Below are 23,168 nucleotides of genomic sequence, written 5' to 3'. Positions count from 1 at the left end.
CTTCCATCCTTCCGAGAACCTGAACCTGAACCTTCGGAGGGATTGCTGTCCTCTCCGAGGTCCTCGGAATTTCCCCTTTTATCTATTGACCTCTCCGCCGTCAATAGTGCCTAAATCGGCTCCCAAATCGAGGATATTAGGGACTTCAAGAGCGGAGATCCGTTCTCGTTGTCCCTAACACGATGACGTCGCCGCTGGAAGTTTTTCCACTGGAGGCTTTTTTTAAGAAGAGACTGGACAGCCAGCTGTCTGGAATGGCTTAGGGCAGTGATGGCTAACCTTTTTGCCATCGCGTGCCAGGAGTGTGGGGAATGTGGGGGCGGTTGCGTGCATGCCCACGCCCATAATTCTATGCGCCCCGCTCCCACGCATGCATGTGCGACCCCCCCTCACTCCCTCCGCTCCTGGCACGTGATGGCCCGGTAGTCCCGTTTTTCTCTCTCCCCAGGCTCCAGAGCCTTTCTAGGGGTGGGACCGGAAGTTGGCAAATGGGTCATTTTCGGCCTCCGGAGGGGGCTCGGGTGGGTAGGAAAGGCCGTTTTCACCCTCCCCGGGTTCCTAGAAAGGCTCTGGAGCCTGGGGAGAGCAAAAAATGGGCTTTCCGGTCCCACTGGAAGTTGGCAAACGAGCCGTTTCCGTCCTCCAGAGGGCCTCCAGAGGGGGGAAGGCTGTTTTTGCCCTCCCCAGACTCCTAGAAAGGCTCTGGAGCCTGGGGAAAGAGAAAAACAGGCCTTCCCTACCACCACCCCTGAGGCCCTCTGGAGGCAGGAAACAGCCTGTTTCCCTACTTCTGGTGGGCCCAGAAGGCCTGAAAATCAGCTGGCCAGTGCGCACATGCACGCCGGAACTGAGCTCAGGTGCCCACCGATATGGCTAGGTGGCACGCGTGCCATAGGTTCGCCATCACGGGCCTAGGGGGTCTCCTACTAGAGCAGGGGGTTGGATTAAAAGACCTCCAAGGTCCCTTCCAATTCTATTATTCTGTATCACTGCCGTTTCCCTGCCTAAAGAGACGGCTACCGCCGCAGTTAAAAAAACAGGATAGCAGAAAGGAAGGGAAAATATATGAAGTGATTGGTGTCCTGGTGATTTTTTTTAAAAAAAAAATTCTCCCCACATAACACACACAAATTAAACCCTCTTGTGGCACAACCCATTCAAGCATCTCTGAACTACACAATCCACGGCAGGTTTTGTGTAGGCGTTTATTGGAACAACAGAACGGAACGAAAGTTTTAAAAGGTTCGGGTGAGAAATCTCATCATACGACCCAACGAGCCACTTTTACACCCTGATTTACGAGTCGTCTTCTCAACCATCTCCTTCCTTTTAGACTCAAACCATTTTTGGCTTTTCCAGTTCGTCCCAGGATAAGGGCCCCTGCTTGCTCTATCCCATAATCTCGGAGGACCTCTCATGGATCAAGTTCCCCTTTTCTTTCAAGAAAGCCAGCCCAAGGGTGGAATCAGCACCCCAAAAAGCTCCATGAAGACAGCTAGAATTAGGCTCACAATCTGAGCCTGGCCCATGGGGGGGGGGGTAAGACCAGTCTTAGGAAAATTCAGCCCCAATGGACTTGGATGGGCGAGAATTTCCATAGATCCGGCTGTCCCATGTGGGATATATTGCAATAGGGAGAAGTGCTCCACTCGAAAGGAGGAAGGTCATCCCAGGTAGGCCCGCTGACGGCCAGGAAGCTGTAATTCTTCATCATTTCGAAAGAGGTCACCTAGAAAGAGGAAAGCCGGGTTTCGTTTAAGAAGAACTTCTCCGATTTTAGCAAGGTATGAGCTACAGGCATCTGAGCTCAAGCGAAATCCCCCCCAAAAATAAAACGATAGGGAATTTCTGGAAGCTTGGCATTCAGACGAGTCAGCCATCGACAGACACAGAGAGATCAAGCACGTTTACATGCCATTCAAAGGAGAACAAAGCGAAGGGAACCAAAGGACCAAAACTTAACCTCTCCACCAGTGGTGGGATTCACCGGTTGTAACAACCGTTTCGCTTCTTGTGCCCACCGGAAGCTGGAAATGGGCCTGTTTCAGGACTTCTGGTACTTCCGGTAGGCCTGTTTTTTCGCCCTCCCCAGGCTCCAGAGGCTTTCATGGAGCCTCCAGGAGGGCAAAAACAGCCTTCCCTGGGCACCGGAGGCCCTCTGGAGGCTGGAAACTGGCCCATTTCCAGACTTCCGGTAGGCCTGTTTTTTCGCCCTCCCCAGGCTCCAGAGGCTTTCCTCAAGCCTCCGGGAGAGTGAAAATGGCTTCCCCTGGGCACCAGAGGCCCTCTGGAGGCTGGAAACAAGCCTGTTTCCGGACTTCTGATAGGCCCGTTTTTCACCCTCCCAGAGCCTCCGTACGCACCCTGCACTTACCTGGCATCCAAAACAGGCCACGTGGAGACTCCTGGGAGGGGAGGGGCGAGTTGGGTGGGGTCAGCCAGTCCTTGGAACAACCAGTTCGGCGAACCAGATTAAAATTAACATCCGAACCGGTGCGAACCGGCTGAATCCCAACCCTGCTCTCCACAGCCAATAGCAATAGCCCTTAAACTACCTGTATCCGTTTTTCGATGGAAAACATGCACACACCGATTAGCCGCATAAAGTGATTAAAAAGTTTCAGTCCTGTGTCTTAGGGGGGGGACTAAGGGGGTTTGCTGATGTCTTCCTTCGCCTTTCTTCCCTAGGTTAAGCTGGTTGTGAACTTGAAAAATTGGATTAATGTCATGAAGCAGCACGGAGTGGATTACGCGGCACAGCTCAAGCATCTCCCGAGCGGCTCCTAACTTTCTTTAAAAAGGGCCGATGCCCTCGACTGCAGGGATACCGCCACATGGAAGAGATGTTTGGAAGGGGCCACATGGCTGTGGCCGATATCTTGACTTTTCTGACACACAAACACACCCACACCCGCCAAGAAGCTCAGCAACGAAAGGAAGATCTAGGCCGAATTCGCTTTGCTGTGCCGTGCGTCCAACTGTTCCTTTCCTTCAGTTAAGTGAGAAAAGAACGTGAAAAAAATAATAATAAAAGGGAGATGTTTGGTTGACTGTCCAATCTATTCCACAGCCCTGGGAAATTTAATCAAACCCGATTAGTTTTTTTGAACCCGAGCGAGATCAGACAAGGGCTGCTCTCTGCTGAGATGGATACAATCAACAAACTTTTGAAAGCAATGCCACAGCAGCGAGACTTCTCAGCTCATCTCCCCTTCCTCTCGGTTTCTCTCTCCTTCACCTCCTGCCCCTCACCTTCATATCGGTGCCCCCGTGTCGCCGCTGGTAGAGAGCACCAAAGGGGTATGTGCCGTTGGCAGGATTGAGATCAGAGCGGGCAGAGATGGCATTTTCTCCGTTCTGGGATGGGTTGCAGCCTTGGCACCGGGACAGAGGATCTTGAAGGAAGTTGTTGAACCTAGGCAGAAGAGGAAGAGCAAAGCACAGGTAAGCCAGGTTCTCATTTGTCTGTCCGTCCGTCCTTCTCAGTCTGTCCGTCCATCCGTCCATCCATCCATCCACCTCTATCTATCTATCTATCTATCTATCTATCTATCTATCTATCTATCATCTCTTTTTTTCTTTCTTTCTATCTATCATCTCTCTTTTTTCTTTCTATCTATTTATCTATCTATCATTCTTTCTTTTTCTTTCTTTCTATCTATCATCTCTCTCTTTTTCTTTCTATCTATCTATCTATCTATCTATATCTCTCTTTTTATTTCTTTCTATCTATTATCTCTCTTTCTTTCTATCATCTATTTGTTTATCTGTCATCTCTTTCTTTCTATCATCTCTCTATTTTTTCTTTCTTTCTATCTATATCTATCATCTCTCTATTTTTCTTTCTTTCTATTTATCTATCATCTCTCTTTTTCTCTATATCTGTCTGTCTGTTTGTCTGTCTGTCTGTCTATCTGTCATCTCTCTCTCTCTTTCTATCATCTATCTATTCTATCATCTACCTATATCAATATCGATCTGTCTGCCTGTCTATCATCTATCAATCCATCCATTTCATCCATCCTCCATCCATCCATCTATCATCTATCTATTATTCATTGTCACATTTATCTCTATTTTCCATCCATTTTTTTCTATCTATCTATCTATCATGTATCTATCTATCATCTATTTACCATCCATCCATTTATCCATCTATCTATCCATCTTCACATTTATCCATCCATCCTATTCATCCCAACACCAACTGGCTGGGGAATTTGGGGAGTTGAAGTTAACACAGCTTCAAGTTGTCAACTTTGAGAAAACGCTACTCTAGATGATTGCCAAGGTATCTTCCAACCCTGTAATTCTATGCACTCCTTAAGCCAACATTTATCCTCATTTTTACCACCTTGCTCCATGAATCTGCTGTTTATTTGTCAGGTTGGGCTTCCCGTCGCCCAGAATTCATGTACAAAGAAATATTACCCAAAGGTCATTCCTTAATATGCAGACACCTGGGCAGGACAAACAAACTTCTAACCTCATCAATCGGATCATTGAATCCATATCCTGTATAAGAGTTTGGTTGCGCCGGAAAATTTGGGCTCGGGGAGTTTTCTCGTAGGTGAACCAGTCCCCATATTTCTGAACTAGTGCTGGGAGCCCGCTAGTGTTGAAGATATCTTGGAAATACCTAAGGGCAAAAAGAACAATTGTCAAAGAATGAATTGGCAGCTTTGAGGGATCTTGCTGTTAAGCTATTCTTTTGGGCTGTTTAATTCAATTCTGGGCCTTCTCCACCTTCTAAGTGGCATATCCTCACCCTTTCAAACCTCAAATGGAAGGAAGGAGGGAAGGGAAGGGAAGGGAAGGGAAGGGAAGGGAAGGGAAGGGAAGGGAAGGGAAGGGAAGGAAGGAAGGAAGGAAGGAAGGAAGGAAGGAAGGAAGGGGAAGGGGAAGGGGAAGGGGAAGGGGAAGGGAAGGGAAGGAAGGAAGGGGAAGGGGAAGGGGAAGGGGAAGGGAAGGAAGGGAAGGGAAGGGAAGGGAAGGGAAGGAAGGAAGGAAGGAAGGAAGGAAGGAAGGAAGGAAGGAAGGGGAAGGGAAGGGAAGGGAAGGGAAGGGAAGGGAGGAAGGAAGGAAAGAAAGAGAAGGGAAGGAAGGAAGGAAGGAAAAGAAGAGAAGGAAGGGAAGGGAAGGGAGGAAGGAAGGAAAGAAGGAAGGAAGGGAAAGAAGGAAGGAAGGGAAGGAAGGAAGGAACAGAAGGGAAGGGAAGGGAAGGGAAGGGAAGGGAAGGGAAGGGAAGGGAAGGAAGGAAGGAAGGAAGGAAGGAAGGAAGGAAGGAAGGAAGGAAGGAAGGAAGGAAGGGAAAATCCTTACGGCACATTGTAGCTTGCCCAGTAGCCTTCTTGGTACAACAGTTTGGTCATGTCGGCAGTAATCACCATTCCCCTGGAGACACAGGAAAAAGTGTGGGAGACACCAGCAAGCATTATTCAGGTAGTCCTCGGCTCATTTAGTTCATTTAGTGACCGTTCAAAGTTACAACGGCGTTGAATAAAGCGACTTATGGCCATCAAACTCAGAGAGCACCAAGGACCCCACAGTCCTCCTCCTTCTCCTCTGTCCCTCCTCCTCCTCCTCCCAACCACCCTTCTAGAACTAATGATGTTCCCTAGTTGGGTCATGAAACGTCTGTAAGAAATCAACCAAACTCAGGGAGCACCAAGGGCCCCTCATTTCAACCCTGAGCTACAAATATTCTCCTTTATTAAAATAGAGGTTGCAACACTTACGGAATCTGTTCCAGCACAGTCAGGAGGCCACGCTGGGGAACAACCACGCCTGGGACAAAAAATTTATAATCCACAATCATCCACTGGTTATTGTACCTGTGTGAAGCGAAAATGAAGCGTAAGTGGAGAATATCGTTTGGAAGTCAAGGGTTAACAAGGTCAACCTTTGGGTTATATCTGGTCTTAAGAAGTCTCTGCCTCTCTCTCTGTCTCTTTCTCTGACTCTCTCTCTCTCTCTCTCTCTCTGTATCTCTCTCTCTCTCTCTCTCTCTCTCTGACTCTCTCTCTGTCTCTCTGTCTCTCTTTCTCTGTCTCTCTTTCTCTGTCTCTCTTTCTGTCTGTCTCTGTATCTGTGTGTGTGTGTGTGTGACTCTCTGTATCTCTCTCTCTTTCTGTCTCTGTGTCTCTCTGTCTCTCTGTCTCTTTCTCTCTCTGTCTCTCTGTCTCTATCTCTTTCTGTCTCTCTATCTGTCTTTCTCTCTGTGTGTCTCTCTCTGTCTCTTCTCCTGTCTGTCTGTCTCTTTCTCTGTCTCTCTCTGTGTCTCTGTCTCTGTCTCTCTCTGTCTGTCTGTCTCTTTCTGTCTCTCTCTCTCTCTCTGTCTCTCTCTCTGTGTCTGTGTCTGTGTCTCTTTCTCTTTCTCTGTCTCTCTGTCTCTGTCTCTCTGTCTCTCTGTCTCTCTCTTTCTCTTTTTCTCTGTCTCTCTCTCTTTCTCTGACTCTGTCTCTCTCTGTTTCTCTCTCTGTGTGTCTCTGTGTCTCTTTCCCTGTCTCTCTGTCTCTCTCTCTTTTTCTCTCTCTTTCTGTCTCTGTCTCTGTCTCTGTCTCTGTCTCTCTCTCTCTCTCTCTCTCTCTCACACACACACACACACACACACACACACACATACACACACACACATTGTGCATTACAAATTTAGGGACAGTGCAATCCATAGTGGTAGGTTTAAGATGCAAGCAGGAAAACCGTACAGGTAGTCCTTGACTTACGACCACAATTGAGCCCATAATTTCTGTCTCTAAGCGAGAAAGTGGTTAAGTGCATTTTGCCCCGTTTTATGACTTTTCTTGCCACCGCGGTTAAGCGAATCCTGGCCAGCTAACCAACCAGACATCGTGGTAGTTTACCACAACCTTCTGCGGGATCTCACATCTGGGCCTAAGAGGACCTAAGACCATATTCTCCGACAGATTCATGACCTGGCAGAGACATGGTAACAAGGTCAGCCAATGAATAGGCATAGCAACTAAGTCAGCCAATTGGGAGCTGAGACAGACTGGAGACAGGGGGTGTCTTAGTCTGCAGCTTCTGACTCTGTGCAGAGAAACTGAAACTAAGCAGTGTGTGCTTATCTGTGTGTGCTTCTGGATTTGATTTTTTTGCAAGAAACTCTGACATTCTCTGCAGATGTCTCTGGACACCATGCCAGCTGCTTGGTTTGTGTCTTCAAGTGTACAGGTAAGTCCTCGTCTTGCAACCATTCGTTTTGGTGACCGTTTGAAGGACCAGAAGACAAGGGTGATGATAGAGGCCCTGTTCAACCCCAAAACTCAAGACCTTCGCCATGGCCGTAGATGTTCTTCAGGAGCCCAAACTCACGTGCCACTGTTGAACTTCTCAAAGGTGGCCGCCCATTCTGCCCCAGTCCTTGCGAGACGGTTAGCCACAATGTTACGCAACCATTCCAACACACTGTTGTCAGGTGTGATGAACTTCCAAAGGTCACTATTGCTGTTTCCGATCGTCGTTTCCAGACTCACCTGAAGAAGGAAAACGTTCTGAGCATCTCCCCTAACTTAGGTATTAAAACAGTCAGGTCCATATAGGGATTCTTTAGATCAGGGGTGGCAACCTTAAACACTCAAAGAGCCACAAAGGCTCTAACCGGAAGCTCCCCATTCAATTCTGGAGTCAACCGGAAGTCCGGTTCCCCCCACCATAGTGTCTCCTCCTAGCATGGTGTCCTTTTTCCTCTACCTATCCTAAAAAATCATAAATCATAGACCATAAATGGTAGTTACAGTCATTAACCATAAGATACAACCAATGTTATGAATCATGAGGTACACTGCCTAAGACAGTGCCATGGGAATTACGTGCTTAGCAGAGTGATGCGGGGTGGGGAACGGACTTGTCTTAGCCCAAGCAGACATATTCTCCTAAATTCTCTTTTTTAAAAAGCTGTTGCAACTAGTTAGTGTGTGTGTGTGTGGGGGGGGGAATTCTCCTGATCTGGATTAAATCCCCTTCAAGTGGCATGAATATAAAATAGAACTGGTTCTTCAGCACCCTGGACAGTACTCTGGACCTTGGGCCAGGCTTGGTTCTGCTTCAGTACCCCAGACAGCAATTTATCTGGATTTATGACTACAATTGGGACCGAAATTTTGTTGCTAAGCAAGATGGCTGCTAGGGAGCACCGCGTCCAATTTTACGACCTTTTGTCCCGCAGTAAAACCTGTGGTCATTAAGCGAATCCAACTTCCCCTGTCAACTTCGCGAGAAGCCAGTTGGAAAGTTTACAGTGGCGATCATTGCTTACAACCCTTGTAAATACAGGCTAGTTGGCCAACACTCACCAACCACTGACCCCACTTACCAATCCGCTACTCAAGATGTAGAAATCGTCGCCGGAAAAGATAGTGCCTGGATACGAAGAGAAAGCTTGGGTGTGACCAGGAATTGTGGTATCACCTGAAGGACATAAGGCAAATGTTGGTCAACGCTCATCTGCAAACACATACTCTAGTCCAGGGCTCACCAACTTTTCAGACCTCAGGGATCACTAAATTCATAATTTTAAATCCCGCGGACCACTATAATATGATCTGCCTAGTGACCGGCTGGGTGGGCGTGGCTAGGTGACCTTGTGACTGGGTGGGCGTGGCCAACTCGATGTCACTCGTGTTGAGGGGCGTCTTGACGGCCTCTACTCGCCCCTCCCCTCCCAGCCACTCCTCGCCTCCTTAGGGCCCCAACAGGAAGCAGTTGTTGGAGCTAAGCAGCCACCACGAGAAAGAGTTGGCAAAACAGCTCAGTTCAGATTGGATCTGGCCAAGAAAGAGGCTCAGCAGAAGCACCTCACTGAGGACTAGGAGCATAGGCTTTCCATGACAGTGACTCAACTTACGACAAAGCTCACCAGGGCTACTTATGTCTCAGATTTAAAGTTCTGGCAGTGAAGGACACACCCCAGTCCCAATGGATCAGCAACTGGACCGCATTCGCAACCGTTTGCCCCATCCTGCAGTCACATGCTTAAGGTCTTCTGCTTAGGCAGTGGGTTGGACTAGATGACCTCCAAGGTCCCTACCGCTCTTACGTTCTAAATAAACGCTTCGCTTTCGAAATTTTTCCACTCTTTTTTTTTTTTTTACTCACTGCGAGGTGAAGTCCGGAAGGGCAGAGTATATTTTTTGAGAATGCGCAACATGGCTTCGTAATTATTCCATGTGTCGTGTGAAACCAGAAGATCTTGATGGCCAGGTAAAAATTTGATCAGAGCCGAGCAGGAGCCAGAACCAAGAGCATCCTCCTCTTCAGGTTTATGGAAGGCTGATTCCAAGTCTTCCAGATCACCACCCAGCTGGAACAAGCTACAAGAAGAAGGAGGAGGAGGAGGAGGAGGAGGAGGAGGAGGAGGAGGAGGAGGAGGAGGAGGAGGAGAAGAAGAAGAAGAAGAAGAAGAAGAAGAAGAAGAAGAAGAAGAAGAAGAAGAAGAAGAAGAAGAAGAAGAAGAAGAAGAAGAAGAAGAAGAAGAAGAAGAAATAATCACAGAATCACAGGGTTGGCTGGAAGAGACCTTATCTAAGCTATCTTGAATAAGTAAAGCAGGATGGTCATTGCAGGTAACCTGGGTTAGAAGGATTGCTTAGTATGAGACAGGCAGTTTGGTCTAGTGGTTAAGGCAATAGGCTAGAAAGTAGGAGATTGTGAGTGCTAGTCCCTCCTTAGCCATGAAAGCTGGCTGGGTGACTTTGGGCCAATCACCAGGAGACAGTGAGTGCTAGTCCCTCCTTAGCCATGAAAGCTGGCTGGGTGACTTTGGGCCAATCACCAGGAGACTATGAGTTCTAGTCCCACCTTAGTCATGAAAGACTTTGGGCCAATCACCAGGAGACAGTGAGTTCTAGTCCCACCTTAGCCATGAAAGCCAGCTGGGTGACTTTAGGCCCAGTCCCCCTCGCTCAACGCAACTCGCTCCACAAGGTTGTTGTGGGGGAAAAAGGGAGGACGGAGGAGTATCAGGTATGTTCACAGCCATGAATAAATAAACAAGGGATACAAATAAACAAATAGCCTTAAAAAACAAAACAAAAAAATCAGTAAGGTATATATTCTCAAAGGCAGATTATTCCAAAGTAGATAAACCTGCAGGATTATCCTAAGAAGACACCATACATACATAATAATAATAGGGATTTCCAAACTTGAAATCCATGATTCCTTTCTCTCTAAAAGATTTAATAATGGAGTAACAGAGCTGGAAGGGGCCTTAGAGGTCTTCTAGTCCAACCCCCTTGCTTAGGCAGGAAACCCAACACCACTTCAGACAAATGTTATCTCCAATCTCTTCTTTCAAATCTCCAGTGGTGGAGGAGCACCCACAACTCTCTGGAGGCAATTTGTTCTACTGCTTAGTTGTTTTCGCTGTCAGGAAATGTCTCCTTAGTTCTTAGTTTACTTTGTCTCCGCCAACGAAGCAAAACATATTTTTCTGCTTGGTTGTCCATCCTCAACCTGCCCTGCCTTTTTATGCAATCCCAAATTCCTGGAAAGTTTTCAGGGCCGAGAGAAGGTTGCTTCTGACGCCGGAGTGTCTGCAAAAGGCTCCATCGTTATCTTGGAAGTGATAAGCGGTTAGATCAACACAAGAAACTTTTAAAACATCTCCAAATCCAAGGAAGGCTGCAATCTGCGGGCGAGAACGAGACATTCATCTCCGCAGGACATCGAACATAGAATAACAGAATTGGAAGGTACCTTACAGGACTTCTAGTTCAACCTCCTGTCCTTGCCTGCGGAGACCCTATATCCAGGATGGCGAACCTATGGCACGCGTGCCGGAAGTGGCAACACAGAGCCATCTCTCTGGGCACGCCAGCCGTTGCTTGTTGCTCTTCGGGCTTCCGGCGTGCACGCTCATCTTCACGCACACGGGAGTGCCGGAAACTGATGAGCAGCTCCCTGGGGCGCGTGCGTACGCAGGGAAGCTGAGTTTCCAGTTTCCGGTGGGTGCATGAGCGCCAGCCAGCTGGTCTTCGCACATGCATGCACCAGTTCTAAATTTTTTTACTACCAGTTCTGTGGGCGTGGCTTATTTTGTGGGTGTGGTTTGATGGTCATGTGACACACAATTCTTTAGGATTGAGCAGAGGTACTGGTCTACCAGGCTTTTAACTGCTTGCAGAGCCATACTGGTCTACCTATTTGTTTTTGGAGAGCACTGGTCTACCACCACACTGCCTTTTACCGCTGATCAGCTGTAGGGCGGCCCTTTGAAGCGCCGCGGCGAGAGTGTTAAACAGTTTTTTGCCGCTCTGCCACCACCGAGAGCATCGGAAACCGCTTTCAGGCAGCTTGGCCTCAATTGCCAATCTACCACCACCGAGCGGTTTACAAGGAGCGGATCGGTTCTAGCCGATCAGTTGGGAGGCTTCTTGGCTTCTCAATTTAAAGCGACAGTGTCTTGTTTTTTTTCTCTCTCTCTCTTCTTTGTCAAGCGAGCCCTGGTTTTTTCCTTCTAGCCGATCAGCTGGGACTCAGGAGGCAGTGAATAGATTGGGGGCGGGGCCAGTGGTGGGTTGCCCCCGGTTCGCACCGATTCTATAGAACCGGTAGTAAAACCAGTGGGAAGCTCCGCCCACCGACCCCGACGTCACCAAAATGCTTCTGCGCATGCGCAGGCCCGTTGCAAACCGGTAGTAAAGGTAAATAGAACCCACCCCTGGGCGGGGCCAGGCAGAGGTGGTATTTACTGGTTCTCCGAACTACTCAAAATTTCCACTACCGGTTCGCAAGAATCGGGGAGAACCGGTAGCAACCCACCACTGGCATGCACGCCAAAACCCAGAAGACCAGGTGACTGGCGTGCACGTGCACACCGGAAACTGGAAGCTCAGCTTCCCAGCGCACACATGCGTGCCGGGGAACTGCTCTTCCTGTTTTCGGTGCGCCTGCGCGTGTGCACCGAACACTGCCCTATATCATTCTTGACAAATGGCTGTCCAGTCTCTTTTTGTTTTATGCCAGTGGTGGCAACTTTAAGACTTGTGGACTTGGCACTTTCAAACAAGTGGACTTCAACTCCCAGAATTCCCCAGCCGGCATACTTCCTCCCCTTTCCTCCCTCTGCTTTTCGAAAGGTACTTACAGAAAGCCGAAAGGAGCGATGGAGAAGCTGCCCGTCGGGAAGGAAATCTGACCGTTGTACCCGTCCTCGAGGCCTTTCAACTGCAGCAGAACAAGGCGAACCTGGAAATTTGGAGGGTCAACAGAGAAAGAAGACATCAGTCCCAGGAGATGGCCTCGGAGAAAACACGTAGCAAACATTAAATAAAACATGAGCCAAGTCTGGGAAAACAGGTGAGAAAGAAACTCAAGATTGCCCTGCCTTGATTCTCTTTGGTATATAATTAAGAAAAAGGGACTTTCAAGAGTCTGTTGTTGTACCTTATACTATGTTAAGGTATTGAGGTTTAAGATCTGACCAACTGTAAAGCTGATGCAATGAAGATGAATCAGGATTGGTATTGCCGGTTGTAGACGATGGTCACCTTTAAGACAGGTGGACTTTGTGGTCATTAAGTCGAGGACTACTTAAATCCATCTTTTACCCTTCCCCTTCTGATTTTGTGGGTTGTAGAGATCACTCCCCTCCGGCCGCTGTGGGTAACCCTGGGAGACAGCCCTGAGAGAGATATGTCTGGAATGCGCTCCTGTATTTGGCTGCCATGCTGCTTTGTCGGTTTCCCATCCCCCTTGCCTATGGCAACGCGAGAGCAGGCCAGGGATGCTTTGTGAGTTGACAAAACAATATATATTATAATTATGTATACAGTCTTTTGGCTGTATTGTTTAAATTATTAAGAGGGACTGTTTTAAATGATGTATATATATATACCTGATGCCAATACGCAGAATCCATTCCTGCTTGTTCGATCTGTTGCTCCATCCATTTCAAGTTGGCTTCAATGTAATTTTTCAACTTTTGGCAGTAGTCCGTCTGGTAGGTAAACGGCCCACAGTAGCTAACCATCGTGTTCATCCAATGCATATATATCAGCTGTAAGGCACAGAATGAATGAATGAATGAATGAATGAATGAATGAATGAATGAATGAATGAATGAATAAATAAATAAATAAATAAATAAATAAATAAATAAATAAATAAATAAATAAATAAATAAATAAATGCAATATACAAAACTAAATTCTTCCCAGAAAATCCTGGGCTAGAATTCTGATTTATATCCTTACTCATTCAATTCAAGTTGTGGTTTCTTTGGTGTATCCCGCTACGCCTGCACTGCAGTGGTGGGTTTATTTATTTATTTATTATTTATTAGTTCAATTTATATGCCGCCCTCCTCCGAAGACTCAGGGCGGCTTACAATGCACTTATAGCAATAGCCTTCATTCTTTTGTATATACCTGCTTATTAGGGCTTTTGCCCCCCCCCCCTCCCATAAGCGGTGTTTCTACAAAGTCAGCTTATTGCCCCCACAATCCGGGTCCTCAATTTACCTGCCTCGGAAGGATGGAAGGCTGAGTCAACCTTGAGCCTGGTGAGATTTGAACTCGCACGAATTGCAGGCAGCTGGCAGCTAAGTGCTACAATAACAGCGCTTAGTCCGCTGCACCACCAAGGATCTGCACGAACCGGTTGCTCCCGGTTCGGACCGGTTCACAAGAACCGGTAGTAAAAATTTGTAGTAGTTTGGAGAACCGGTAATAACATTGGCTGGCCATGCCCCCGAACCGGTCCCCGGCCCGGTCGCTGTTCGTTTTCCCCACCCACTTCATCAGAGGCTTTTTTTTTTTTTTAACTTTTAAAAGTTAAACTTTTAAAAGGTGCACTAGCGTGAGGCACAAATGGTGGCACTGAACTCAGGTGCGGTCTTCCTGGCTGTGAGCTCACCTGCTCAGAGACTGCGGCTTCAGCCAGCCCAGCTGCATAAGCCTGAATGCTGTCGTTGTATTTCTCGTTGGTGGTTAAATCCAGCACTGCCCATCTGGGAGAAAGAGAGAAAAAAGAAAAAACAGCCAAGAAGTTAAAGAATGCATTCCTCTCCATTATCATCTCCTCCTAGTACTACTGCACCAACACCCCTTGGCTTAATTCCGAATGCAGTCTGACCAGTTGCACGTTCCAAGCTTCTAGTCCCCAGCGTGAAAACTTGTCTTTTCAGTTCTCGCGACTGTAAAGTCTTCCCACGCGCATCTAGTTGGTGTGTGGGTGTGTGTTTTCCTCTTCTCTCAACTCTGTGTGTGTGTGTGTGTGTGTGTGTGAATTTTAAAAAGGCAGGTTTTCACGCTGAGGACTAGAAGCTTGAAACCAATACAGAGTGTAATGGGGAGGCCGTGTAAGAAACTATGCAAGCAAAATTGCTATGCCAGGAAAAATACAGGACATATATATTTTGCAGTTTTCCTCCCTGGTGCAGTGGCGAAATCCAAATTTTTTTACTACCAGTTCTGTGGCCGTGGCTTGGTGGGCATGGCAGAGGAAGGATACTGCAAAATCCCCATTCCCACCCCACTCCAGGGGAAGGATACTGCAAAATCTCCATCCCCACCCCACTCCTAGGGGAAGGATACTGCAAAATCTCCATCCCCACCCCACTCCAGGGGAAAGATACTGCAAAATCTCCATTCCCTCCCCACTCCTGGGGGAAGGATGCTGCAAAATCCCCATTCCCACCCCACTCCAGGGGACGGATACTGCAAAATCTCCATTCCCTCCCCACTCTTGGGGGAAGGATGCTGCAAAATCCCCATTCCCTCCCCACTCCTGGGAGAAGGATGCTGCAAAATCCCATTCCCACCCCACTCTGGGGCCAGCCAGAGGTGGTATTTGCCGGTTCTCCGAACTGCTCAAAATTTCCGCTACCGGTTCTCCAGAACCTGTCAGAACCTGCTGGATTTCACCCCTGCCTTGGTGTATAAAAATTTGTCTCTTTACTTTCATAACACAGTGGTAGCCCCTTAAATTTCTGACCAAGTCTTTCGATGTGCATCTAGTTGATTTGTGTGGGTGTGGGCGGGTGTGTATGCGGGTGGGTGGGTGTTTTGTTTTTGTTTTTCTCTTCTCTCAATCGCGCATAAGTCTGTCTCTCGCCTTTCCTGTGCCATTTTCCTTGCCGAGTTTCTTTTGGATCGGTTGCAAGCTTCTAGTCCTCAGTAAGTAATCATCCATAAGGAAAACCCTATTGAATTGGCTAGAGTTTCTTCCCTCTCCCTGCTGCTAAATCAGTCCCTTTTGACATCTCTTCCCTTGACTCATGCCTCCTTGTCTTCAAATCCACATTCAAGGTTTTACTGTATCTCTTAAAAATGTCCTTGGGTTCTTTCTTTATCCTATAATATCACTCCTTTAACTTCTTCCCGGCTTTTCTCAGTCGAAAACGGATAAAAAGGTCAACATCGGCATCTAAATCTCGCCGAGTTAATTTCTTAAGGAACTGTAGCAACACAGGAAATGAGCCAGCATATCACAGAATTGCTGAATCAAAGCTTTCCGTAGCTTAAGGGACAAGAAGAAGGGGGGGGCGGGAAAGATAAGAAAATTTGCTTATTTTTTTCCCCCCCAGCAAACTTGAATTATAAGAACAGGTTTTGTCATCCAAACCAGTTATTCAGTGAAGGGATGAATGTTACGATATCAAATATTAAAACCTATTTTTTTTTCAGTTAGCCGGGCTGTCCTGATTTTATGGTGGCTTTTTTAAAATTTGAAATTGGTTTTGAATTGAAATGTTTCAAACTTTCCAAACTTTATTTAATTATTTTAAATCTATTTTAACTTTTGTGTACAAATGTTTTACTCTGGCTGTTCGCCGCCCTGAGTCCGAAAGGAGAAGGGCGGTGTAGAAATCTGAAAATAAATAAAATAAATAAATAAATAAAATCAGATAGAGCAGGGGTCTCCAACCTTGGCAAGTTTAAACCTGGCAGACTTCAACTCCCAGAAATCCCCAGCCAGCAAAGCAAAGCAAAGCAAAGCAAAGCAATTCTGGGAGTTGAAGTCCGCCAGGCTTAAAGTTGCCAAGGTTGGAGACCCCTGAAATACAGAGAGGAGATATATATATATATATATATATATTTTAAAATTTGATTTATATGCCGCCCTTCTCCGGAGACTCAGGGCGGCTTACAATGCGTTAAGCAATAGCCTTCATCCTTTTGTATATTTATACAAAGTCAGTTTATTGCCCCCACAATCTGGGTCCTCAATTTACCTACCTTAGAAAGGATGGAAGGCTGAGTCAACCTTGAGCCTTGGCGAGATTCAAACCCTGCAGTAATTGCAGGCAGCTGGTCTTAATAACCAGCTTAATAACAGGGTGCCTTAGACCACTGTACTACCAAGGCTCTATTTAGGGGTGGGGGAAGAGGAATGGGCTTTATACAGGTAGTCAGATAACATAACAGTAATAGAGTTGGAAGGGACTTTGGAGATCATCTAGTCCAGCGGTCACCAACTGGTGGTCCACAAGAAAATTTCAGCTGTTAAACACAGCATCTTCATTTTTGGTTTTTTTTTGGCCGTTCACGGCATATTCAGTTTGCTACACCATTTCCTGACAAACGGCCGTCCAATCTCTTCTTGAAAGCCTCCAAATTCTGGAGAAGCAAGCTGCGTTTTTAGCGCACGAAATGGTTGCAAGAATTAACTGGAGGACCCATCATCCCCTCTCAGGAACTGAGGCCAGGAACTGGCCCTTTAAGGGAGGCTTTTGAAGTGGAAAGGCTGAATAACCTCTAACCAGATCTGTGGAGGAATTTATCTGCTTCGTCCCCCCGAGTGCCTAACTGTGTAAACACAACCAAGGTTAAAAAGGAACGGAAAAAGTAAATATCATGCAATTTGTTTTAGACCTCAAATGGCTGGAGGATCCTTGCCTTCCTCTCACCCACCCCCAAAAAGAAAATTGTGCCCCCTTTGAGATTTGCAGCTGGAGCTGGTTTTCTTCCCAACAACCTTGTTGTGTCTTCTCCGGGATTTCCATAAGCATAACTTTTTAACAGTTAACAGAGTTGGAGAAGGGACATTAGAGGTCATCTAGTCCAACCCCCTGCTCACCCAAGAGACCTGTACTAGGGATTCGAACTGCCGAACTGCCGACCTTTCTGATTGGCGAGCTCAGTGTCTTAGCCACTGAGCCAGGCAAAACCTAGACAAGCTCGGTGTCTTAGCCACTGAGCCACCTAGTCAGGCACCTTCCAGAGGACTAGCCTCTTGTATGTTCATTTTTAATTGGGTCTTACGGATCACGGATTCAATAAAACTCAGGGTGAATTTGAGATTGTTTTTAGAGTCATTGCAGCAAGGTTATGCTAGGCAAAAGGATGGACGAATCGAGATAGGCCCAGGGTGGAAGAATAGATAGTAAAAATAGCAGAAATGGTAAACTGGGCCTGCTTGATCAGAGAATAAATACCAAAATATTTCTTTTTTTTTTTCTATTTTGACAGATAGGGATGTTTGCTGAAAGAAAAGCAAAAGGCGTTCATAATTTATGGGTTTGAAAACGAAGGTGGGGGCTTGGTTTTAATTGTGAGTCTCAATGCTAAATTTGAATTTTAATTGCACGCCGCCCACAATTAACTCTGCAGAGTGAGCTGGGTGGCATATAAATTTAAAGAATAAATAAATAAATGAAGACTTCTCACTTAAGAGAAAAGAGAGACAATAACAATGTAATTATGGGAAGGTGATAGAATTGAAAAGATTCTCACACCTAGGCTGCCCGTCATCTTGGTTTTTGATTTTTTTAACTTTTTATTCTAAGGTTTTATTTTTTTTTTAACCCTTTTAAACTTTTTGTTCTACTGTAAGCCACCCTTCTTTCTCCCCTTCATTTATTGATGTACGAGTCGGATGGGCGGCACTGAAATTTAATAAATAAATAAATTTTTAAAAAACTAAAGAAATCAGTTGAAAACAACAGCCAGAAGTCATCTATACAGCAGTGGCCAAAATTGTGGAAACCTTTTGGGGCAAAGTATATTTTTGAGGTTTGATAGCTGATTACACCACTTTTTTGGGGGGAGTTTCAAGATAATCCTATTCCACTGCTGGAATAGTCTGGGAATAGCCCAGGCAGGTGTTATTAGGCATCAAACCTGGCTCAGTGGCTAAGCTACTGAGCTTGTCAATCAGAAAGGTCGGTGGTTCAAATCCCTAGTACAAGTTTCCTGTGTGAGAAGGGGGGTTGGATGGATGTCCTCCCAGGCCCCTTCCAACTCTGTTACTGTTACCTCCAAAGTACCCTTTTCCCAAAAAGTTCTCACCATTTGGGCCACGACTGTAGACTCTCCTTCTCCAACAGGGGGTTCGACTAGATGACTTCCCAGGTCCCTTTTAACCCTGTTATTAAAACAACTGCTTGCAATTACTGCTGGTTCAAATCTCTCCAAGGCTCAAGGTTGACTCAGCCTTCCATCCTTTCTAAGGTAGGTAAAATGAGGATCCGGATTGTGGGGGCAATAAACTGACTTTGTATAAAATATACAAAAGTATGAAGGCTATTGCTTAGTGCATTGTAAGCCGCCCTGAGTCTCCGGAGAAGGGCGGCATATAAATCAAATTTAAAAAAAAAAAAAAACTCTCTTACTGTTACCTCCAAAGTACCCTTTTCCCAAAAGGCTCCCACAATTTTGGCCACTCCTTCTCCAACAGGGGGTTGGATTAGATGACCTCGCAGGCTCCCTTCCTTCCAAGGCTGTGTATTGTATGATGTCTTTAAAAAAAAAGGTCATTAATATATTAATATACACAAAAGATTAAATGTTAAAGTAGGATTTATTATATAGTTTTAAAGTGGAAGGTTGTTTTGAAATGTTGTAATAATATACAGATATAAGTTTGGGGGAGGAGAAAAAGGGCAGATTATTGCTAAATTGGGAGTTATAATAATATTATGCTAAATCAGAAGTTATCATACAATGTTATAGTAGAATGTTTTGTTTTTTTTGAAATGTATGGTTAAAGGGGGAAGTAACAATATTAATAATATATTTCGTAAGTAAGGGTCAGTATTTAGAGGAGGGAGTAAGGGGATGGTAAAATATTATGTATTATGTAATCTGTTATGAATTTTTTTTTTTTTTAAATTTGATTTATATGCCGCCCTTCTCCGAAGACTCAGGGCGGCTTACAATGTGCTCAGCAATATTAGGTTTTTGTTGTGAAGAAGTCACAGGGGGGGATGGGTGGTGAGGGGGGGTTAGGGAGGAGGGGGGGAGAAAAAAAAGGGGGGAATTTGTATTTGAAAACTTTTTCAATTAAAAAAAAAAAAGGTCACAAAACGCCTGCGGTGGGTGGGTGGGTGGCTGGGTGGGAAGCCGAGCGGAGGGGTCTCCGAAAGCCCCACCGCCACCACTTACCCCACGAACCTTAGGATGGGGATGATGAGGCTATCCTCCTACCCGTTATCCTGGATCCCGTCGGTCAGGTTGGCCCAAGCGACGGCGTCCGGTACCCATCCTTGGACCACTTGCAGCTCCCGGGACACCGGGTCCAGCAGCACGGAGGAGCCGCGGGTGGCTTGCCCAGGCGCGTTGGGGAAGCGCGGCGGAGAAAAGGCGGACAGCGCCCCGAGCAGCAGAAACGGCAAAATTGGCAGCGGGAGCCCGAGCCGCGCCATGGTTCCGTCCGGGCTGTCCTTCCCGGGTAGGACGATGTGCCAAGCCCCGGCTGGCGTCGGCTCTGATGCAGCCGGAGGAGGAGGAGTCCCCGCCGCCGGCCGAAGCCACAGCTGGCCTCTGGCCGTGCGCTTCCAACCAGCGCCCCGCGAGGGAGCCCCGAGCTCGGGGAAGGCTTGGCCGGGCAGGAATCGGAAGGGGGGGTGGGGGAGCCAGACTTGCAAGGCGGAGGAAGCCCAGGCTTGCCTTGCCCCCCACCCCCCCCATCACCAGCCCTCGCCTCCACCCCTCGCACCCTAGGACCCCCCACCCCCAACCCCAAAGCTTGGCACAGAAATTTATAGTAAAGGAAATGCATTATTGAATTATACATGTATTAACTGCAGAGAAGAGAAGAGAAGGGAAGAGAAGAGAAGGAGGAAGAGGGAAGGAGAAGAGAAGAGAAGAGAAGGGAAGAGAAGAGAAGGAGGAAGAGGGAAGGAGAAGAGAAGAGAAGAGAAGAGAAGGAGGAAGAGGGAAGGAGAAGAGAAGAGAAGAGAAGAGAAGGAGGAAGAGGGAAGGAGAAGAGAAGAGAAGAGAAGGAGGAAGAGGGAAGGAGAAGAGAAGAGAAGAGAAGAGAAGAGAAGAGAAGAGAAGAGAAGAGAAGAGAAGAGAAGGAGGAAGAGGGAAGGAGAAGAGAAGAGAAGAGAAGAGAAGATTGATAAAACTTTTTAATAAAAAAAAAGAATAGGAAGAGAAGAGAAGAGAAGAGAAGAGAAGGTGGAAGAGGGAAGGAAAAGAAAATTAGAAGAGAAGGGGAAGGAGAATAGAATAGAATAGAATAGAATAGAATAGAATAGAATAGAATAGAATAGAATAGAATAGAATAGAATAGAATAGAATAGAATAGAATAGAAGAAGGAAGGAGAATAGAATACAATAGGAAGAGAAGATTTATAAGACTTTTTAATAAAAAAAAGATTAGGAAGAGAAGAGAACAGGACCAAAAATTTTTTTTTGACTCAAATGTAACAATGGATGCTAGAATGTGATTCGGGGTGGAATTCCATGCTTAAAAATGTTATTATTAGCTGTTTTTAAAAATCGAATGTTTTTGCTACCCGAGGAAGAAAACGTATGATGCCGCGGTCAGAAAAAAAGCGGCCCAGGACCAAAAATATTTTTTTGACTCAAATGTAACAACGGATGCTAGAATGTGATTCGGGGTGGAATTCCATGCTTAAAAATGTTATTATTAGCTGTTTTTAAAAATCGAGTGTTTTTGCTCCCAGAAGAAGAAAACGCGTGATGCCGCGGTCAGAAAAAAAGCTGCCCAGGACCCAAAAATTTTTTTTGACTCAAATGTAATAATGGATGCTACAATGTGATTCGGGTTAGAATTCCATGCTTAAAAATGTTATTATTAGCTGTTTTTAAAAATCGAGTGTTTTTGCTCCCAGAAGAAGAAAACGCGTGATGCCGCGGTCAGAAAAAAATCTGCCCAGGAGCAAAAAATATTTTTTTGACTCAAATGTAACAACGGATGCTAGAATGTGATTCGGGGTGGAATTCCATGCTTAAAAATGTTATTATTAGCTGTTTTTAAAAATCGAGTGTTTTTGCTCCCAGAAGAAGAAAACGCGTGATGCCGCGGTCAGAAAAAACGCTGCCCAGGAACAAAAATTTTTTTTTGACTCAAATGTAACAATGGATGCTAGAATGTGATTCGGGGTGGAATTCCATGCTTAAAAATGTTATTATTAGCTGTTTTAAAAAATCGAGTGTTTTTGCTCCCAGAAGAAGAAAACGCGTGATGCCGCGGTCAGAAAAAAATCTGCCCAGGAGCAAAAAAATTTTTTTTGACTCAAATGTAATAATGGATGCTAGAATGTGATTCGGACTAGAATTCCATGCTTAAAAATGTTATTATTAACTGTTTTTAAAAATCGAGTGTTTTTGCTCCCAGAAGAAGAAAACGCGTGATGCCGCGGTCAGAAAAAACGCTGCCCAGGACCAAAAATATTTTTTTGACTCAAATGTAACAACGGATGCTAGAATGTGATTCGGGGTGGGATTCCATGCTTAAAAATGTTATTATTAGCTGTTTTTAAAAATCGAGTGTTTTTGCTCCCAGAAGAAGAAAACGCGTGATGCCGCGGTCAGAAAAAAAGCTGCCCAGGACCCAAAAATTTTTTTTGACTCAAATGTAATAATGGATGCTACAATGTGATTCGGGTTAGAATTCCACGCTTAAAAATGTTATTATTAGCTGTTTTTAAAAATCGAGTGTTTTTGCTCCCAGAAGAAGAAAACGCGTGATGCCGCGGTCAGAAAAAAATCTGCCCAGGAGCAAAAAAATTTTTTTTGACTCAAATGTAATAATGGATGCTAGAATGTGATTCGGACTAGAATTCCATGCTTAAAAATGTTATTATTAGCTGTTTTTAAAAATCGAGTGTTTTTGCTCCCAGAAGAAGAAAACGCGTGATGCCGCGGTCAGAAAAAACGCTGCCCAGGACCAAAAATATTTTTTTGACTCAAATGTAACAACGGATGCTAGAATGTGATTCGGGGTGGAATTCCATGCTTAAAAATGTTATTATTAGCTGTTTTTAAAAATCGAGTGTTTTTGCTCCCCGAGGAAGAAAACGCGTGATGCCGCGGTCAGAAAAAAATCTGCCCAGGAGCAAAAAAAATTTTTTTGACTCAAATGTAATAATGGATGCTACAATGTGATTCGGGCTAGAATTCCATGCTTAAAAATGTTATTATTAGCTGTTTTTAAAAATCGAGTGTTTTTGCTCCCAGAAGAAGAAAACGCGTGATGCCGCGGTCAGAAAAAAAGCCGCCCAGGACCAAAAATATTTTTTTGACTCAAATGTAACAACGGATGCTAGAATGTGATTCGGGGTGGAATTCCATGCTTAAAAATGTTATTATTAGCTGTTTTTAAAAATCGAATGTTTTTGCTCCCAGAAGAAGAAAACGCGTGATGCCGCGGTCAGAAAAAAAGCGGCCCAGGACCAAAAATATTTTTTTGACTCAAATGTAACAACGGATGCTAGAATGTGATTCGGGATGGAATTCAATGCTTAAAAATGTTATTATTAGCTGTTTTTAAAAATCGAGTGTTTTTGCTCCCAGAAGAAGAAAACGCGTGATGCCGCGGTCAGAAAAAAAGCGGCCCAGGACCAAAAATATTTTTTTGACTCAAATGTAACAACGGATGCTAGAATGTGATTCGGGGTGGAATTCCATGCTTAAAAATGTTATTATTAGCTGTTTTTAAAAATCGAGTGTTTTTGCTCCCAGAAGAAGAAAACACGTGATGCCGCGGTCAGAAAAAACACTGCCCAGGAACGAAAATTTTTTTTTGACTCAAATGTAACAACGGATGCTAGAATATGATTCGGGTTGGAATTCCATGCTTAAAAATGTTATTATTAGCTGTTTTTAAAAATCGAGTGGTTTTGCTCCCAGAAGAAGAAAACGCGTGATGCCGCGGTCAGAAAAAAATCTGCCCAGGAGGAAAAAAATTTTTTTTGACTCAAATGTAATAATGGATGCTACAATGTGATTCGG

General features: G+C 45.5%; 1 protein-coding gene across 1 annotated transcript; it reads right to left on the bottom strand.

Moving 5' to 3' along the window:
* Window positions 1–1,191: 1,191 nt before the first annotated feature.
* On the bottom strand, window positions 1,192–19,748 carry PLBD2 (phospholipase B domain containing 2). The gene is made up of 12 exons (XM_060683809.2): window positions 19,392–19,748; window positions 13,879–13,972; window positions 12,860–13,021; window positions 12,110–12,210; window positions 9,118–9,332; window positions 8,336–8,430; window positions 7,336–7,496; window positions 5,739–5,834; window positions 5,323–5,394; window positions 4,487–4,639; window positions 3,253–3,415; window positions 1,192–1,729 (listed from the first exon to the last, which is right to left on the bottom strand). The coding sequence occupies exons 1-12, from the start codon at window positions 19,607–19,609 to the stop codon at window positions 1,562–1,564; spliced, it is 1,698 nt and encodes a 565-aa protein (XP_060539792.1). The 5' UTR covers window positions 19,610–19,748; the 3' UTR covers window positions 1,192–1,561.
* Window positions 19,749–23,168: the final 3,420 nt, after the last annotated feature.

The sequence above is a fragment of the Pantherophis guttatus genome, chromosome 17, assembly GCF_059756535.1.
Source record: "Pantherophis guttatus breed Tessera chromosome 17, ASM5975653v1, whole genome shotgun sequence".
NCBI classification, from domain to species: Eukaryota; Metazoa; Chordata; class Lepidosauria; order Squamata; family Colubridae; genus Pantherophis; species Pantherophis guttatus.
The sequence above is the reverse complement of the archived record's forward strand: the minus strand, read 5'-3'. Positions and strand labels throughout refer to the sequence as shown.

Bases quoted from the DNA above. Each gene is read 5' to 3' on its own strand.
- PLBD2 (XM_060683809.2), bottom strand. From the start codon at position 19,609: ATGGCGCGGCTCGGGCTCCCGCTGCCAATTTTGCCGTTTCTGCTGCTC. The intron at 13,022-13,878 runs GTGAGCTCACAG...TGTGCCTTACAG, and splicing joins AAGCCGCAGTCTCTGAGCAG to CTGATATATATGCATTGGAT. The intron at 7,497-8,335 runs GTAAGTGGGGTC...TTCCTTCTTCAG, and splicing joins ACATCTTGAGTAGCGGATTG to GTGAGTCTGGAAACGACGAT.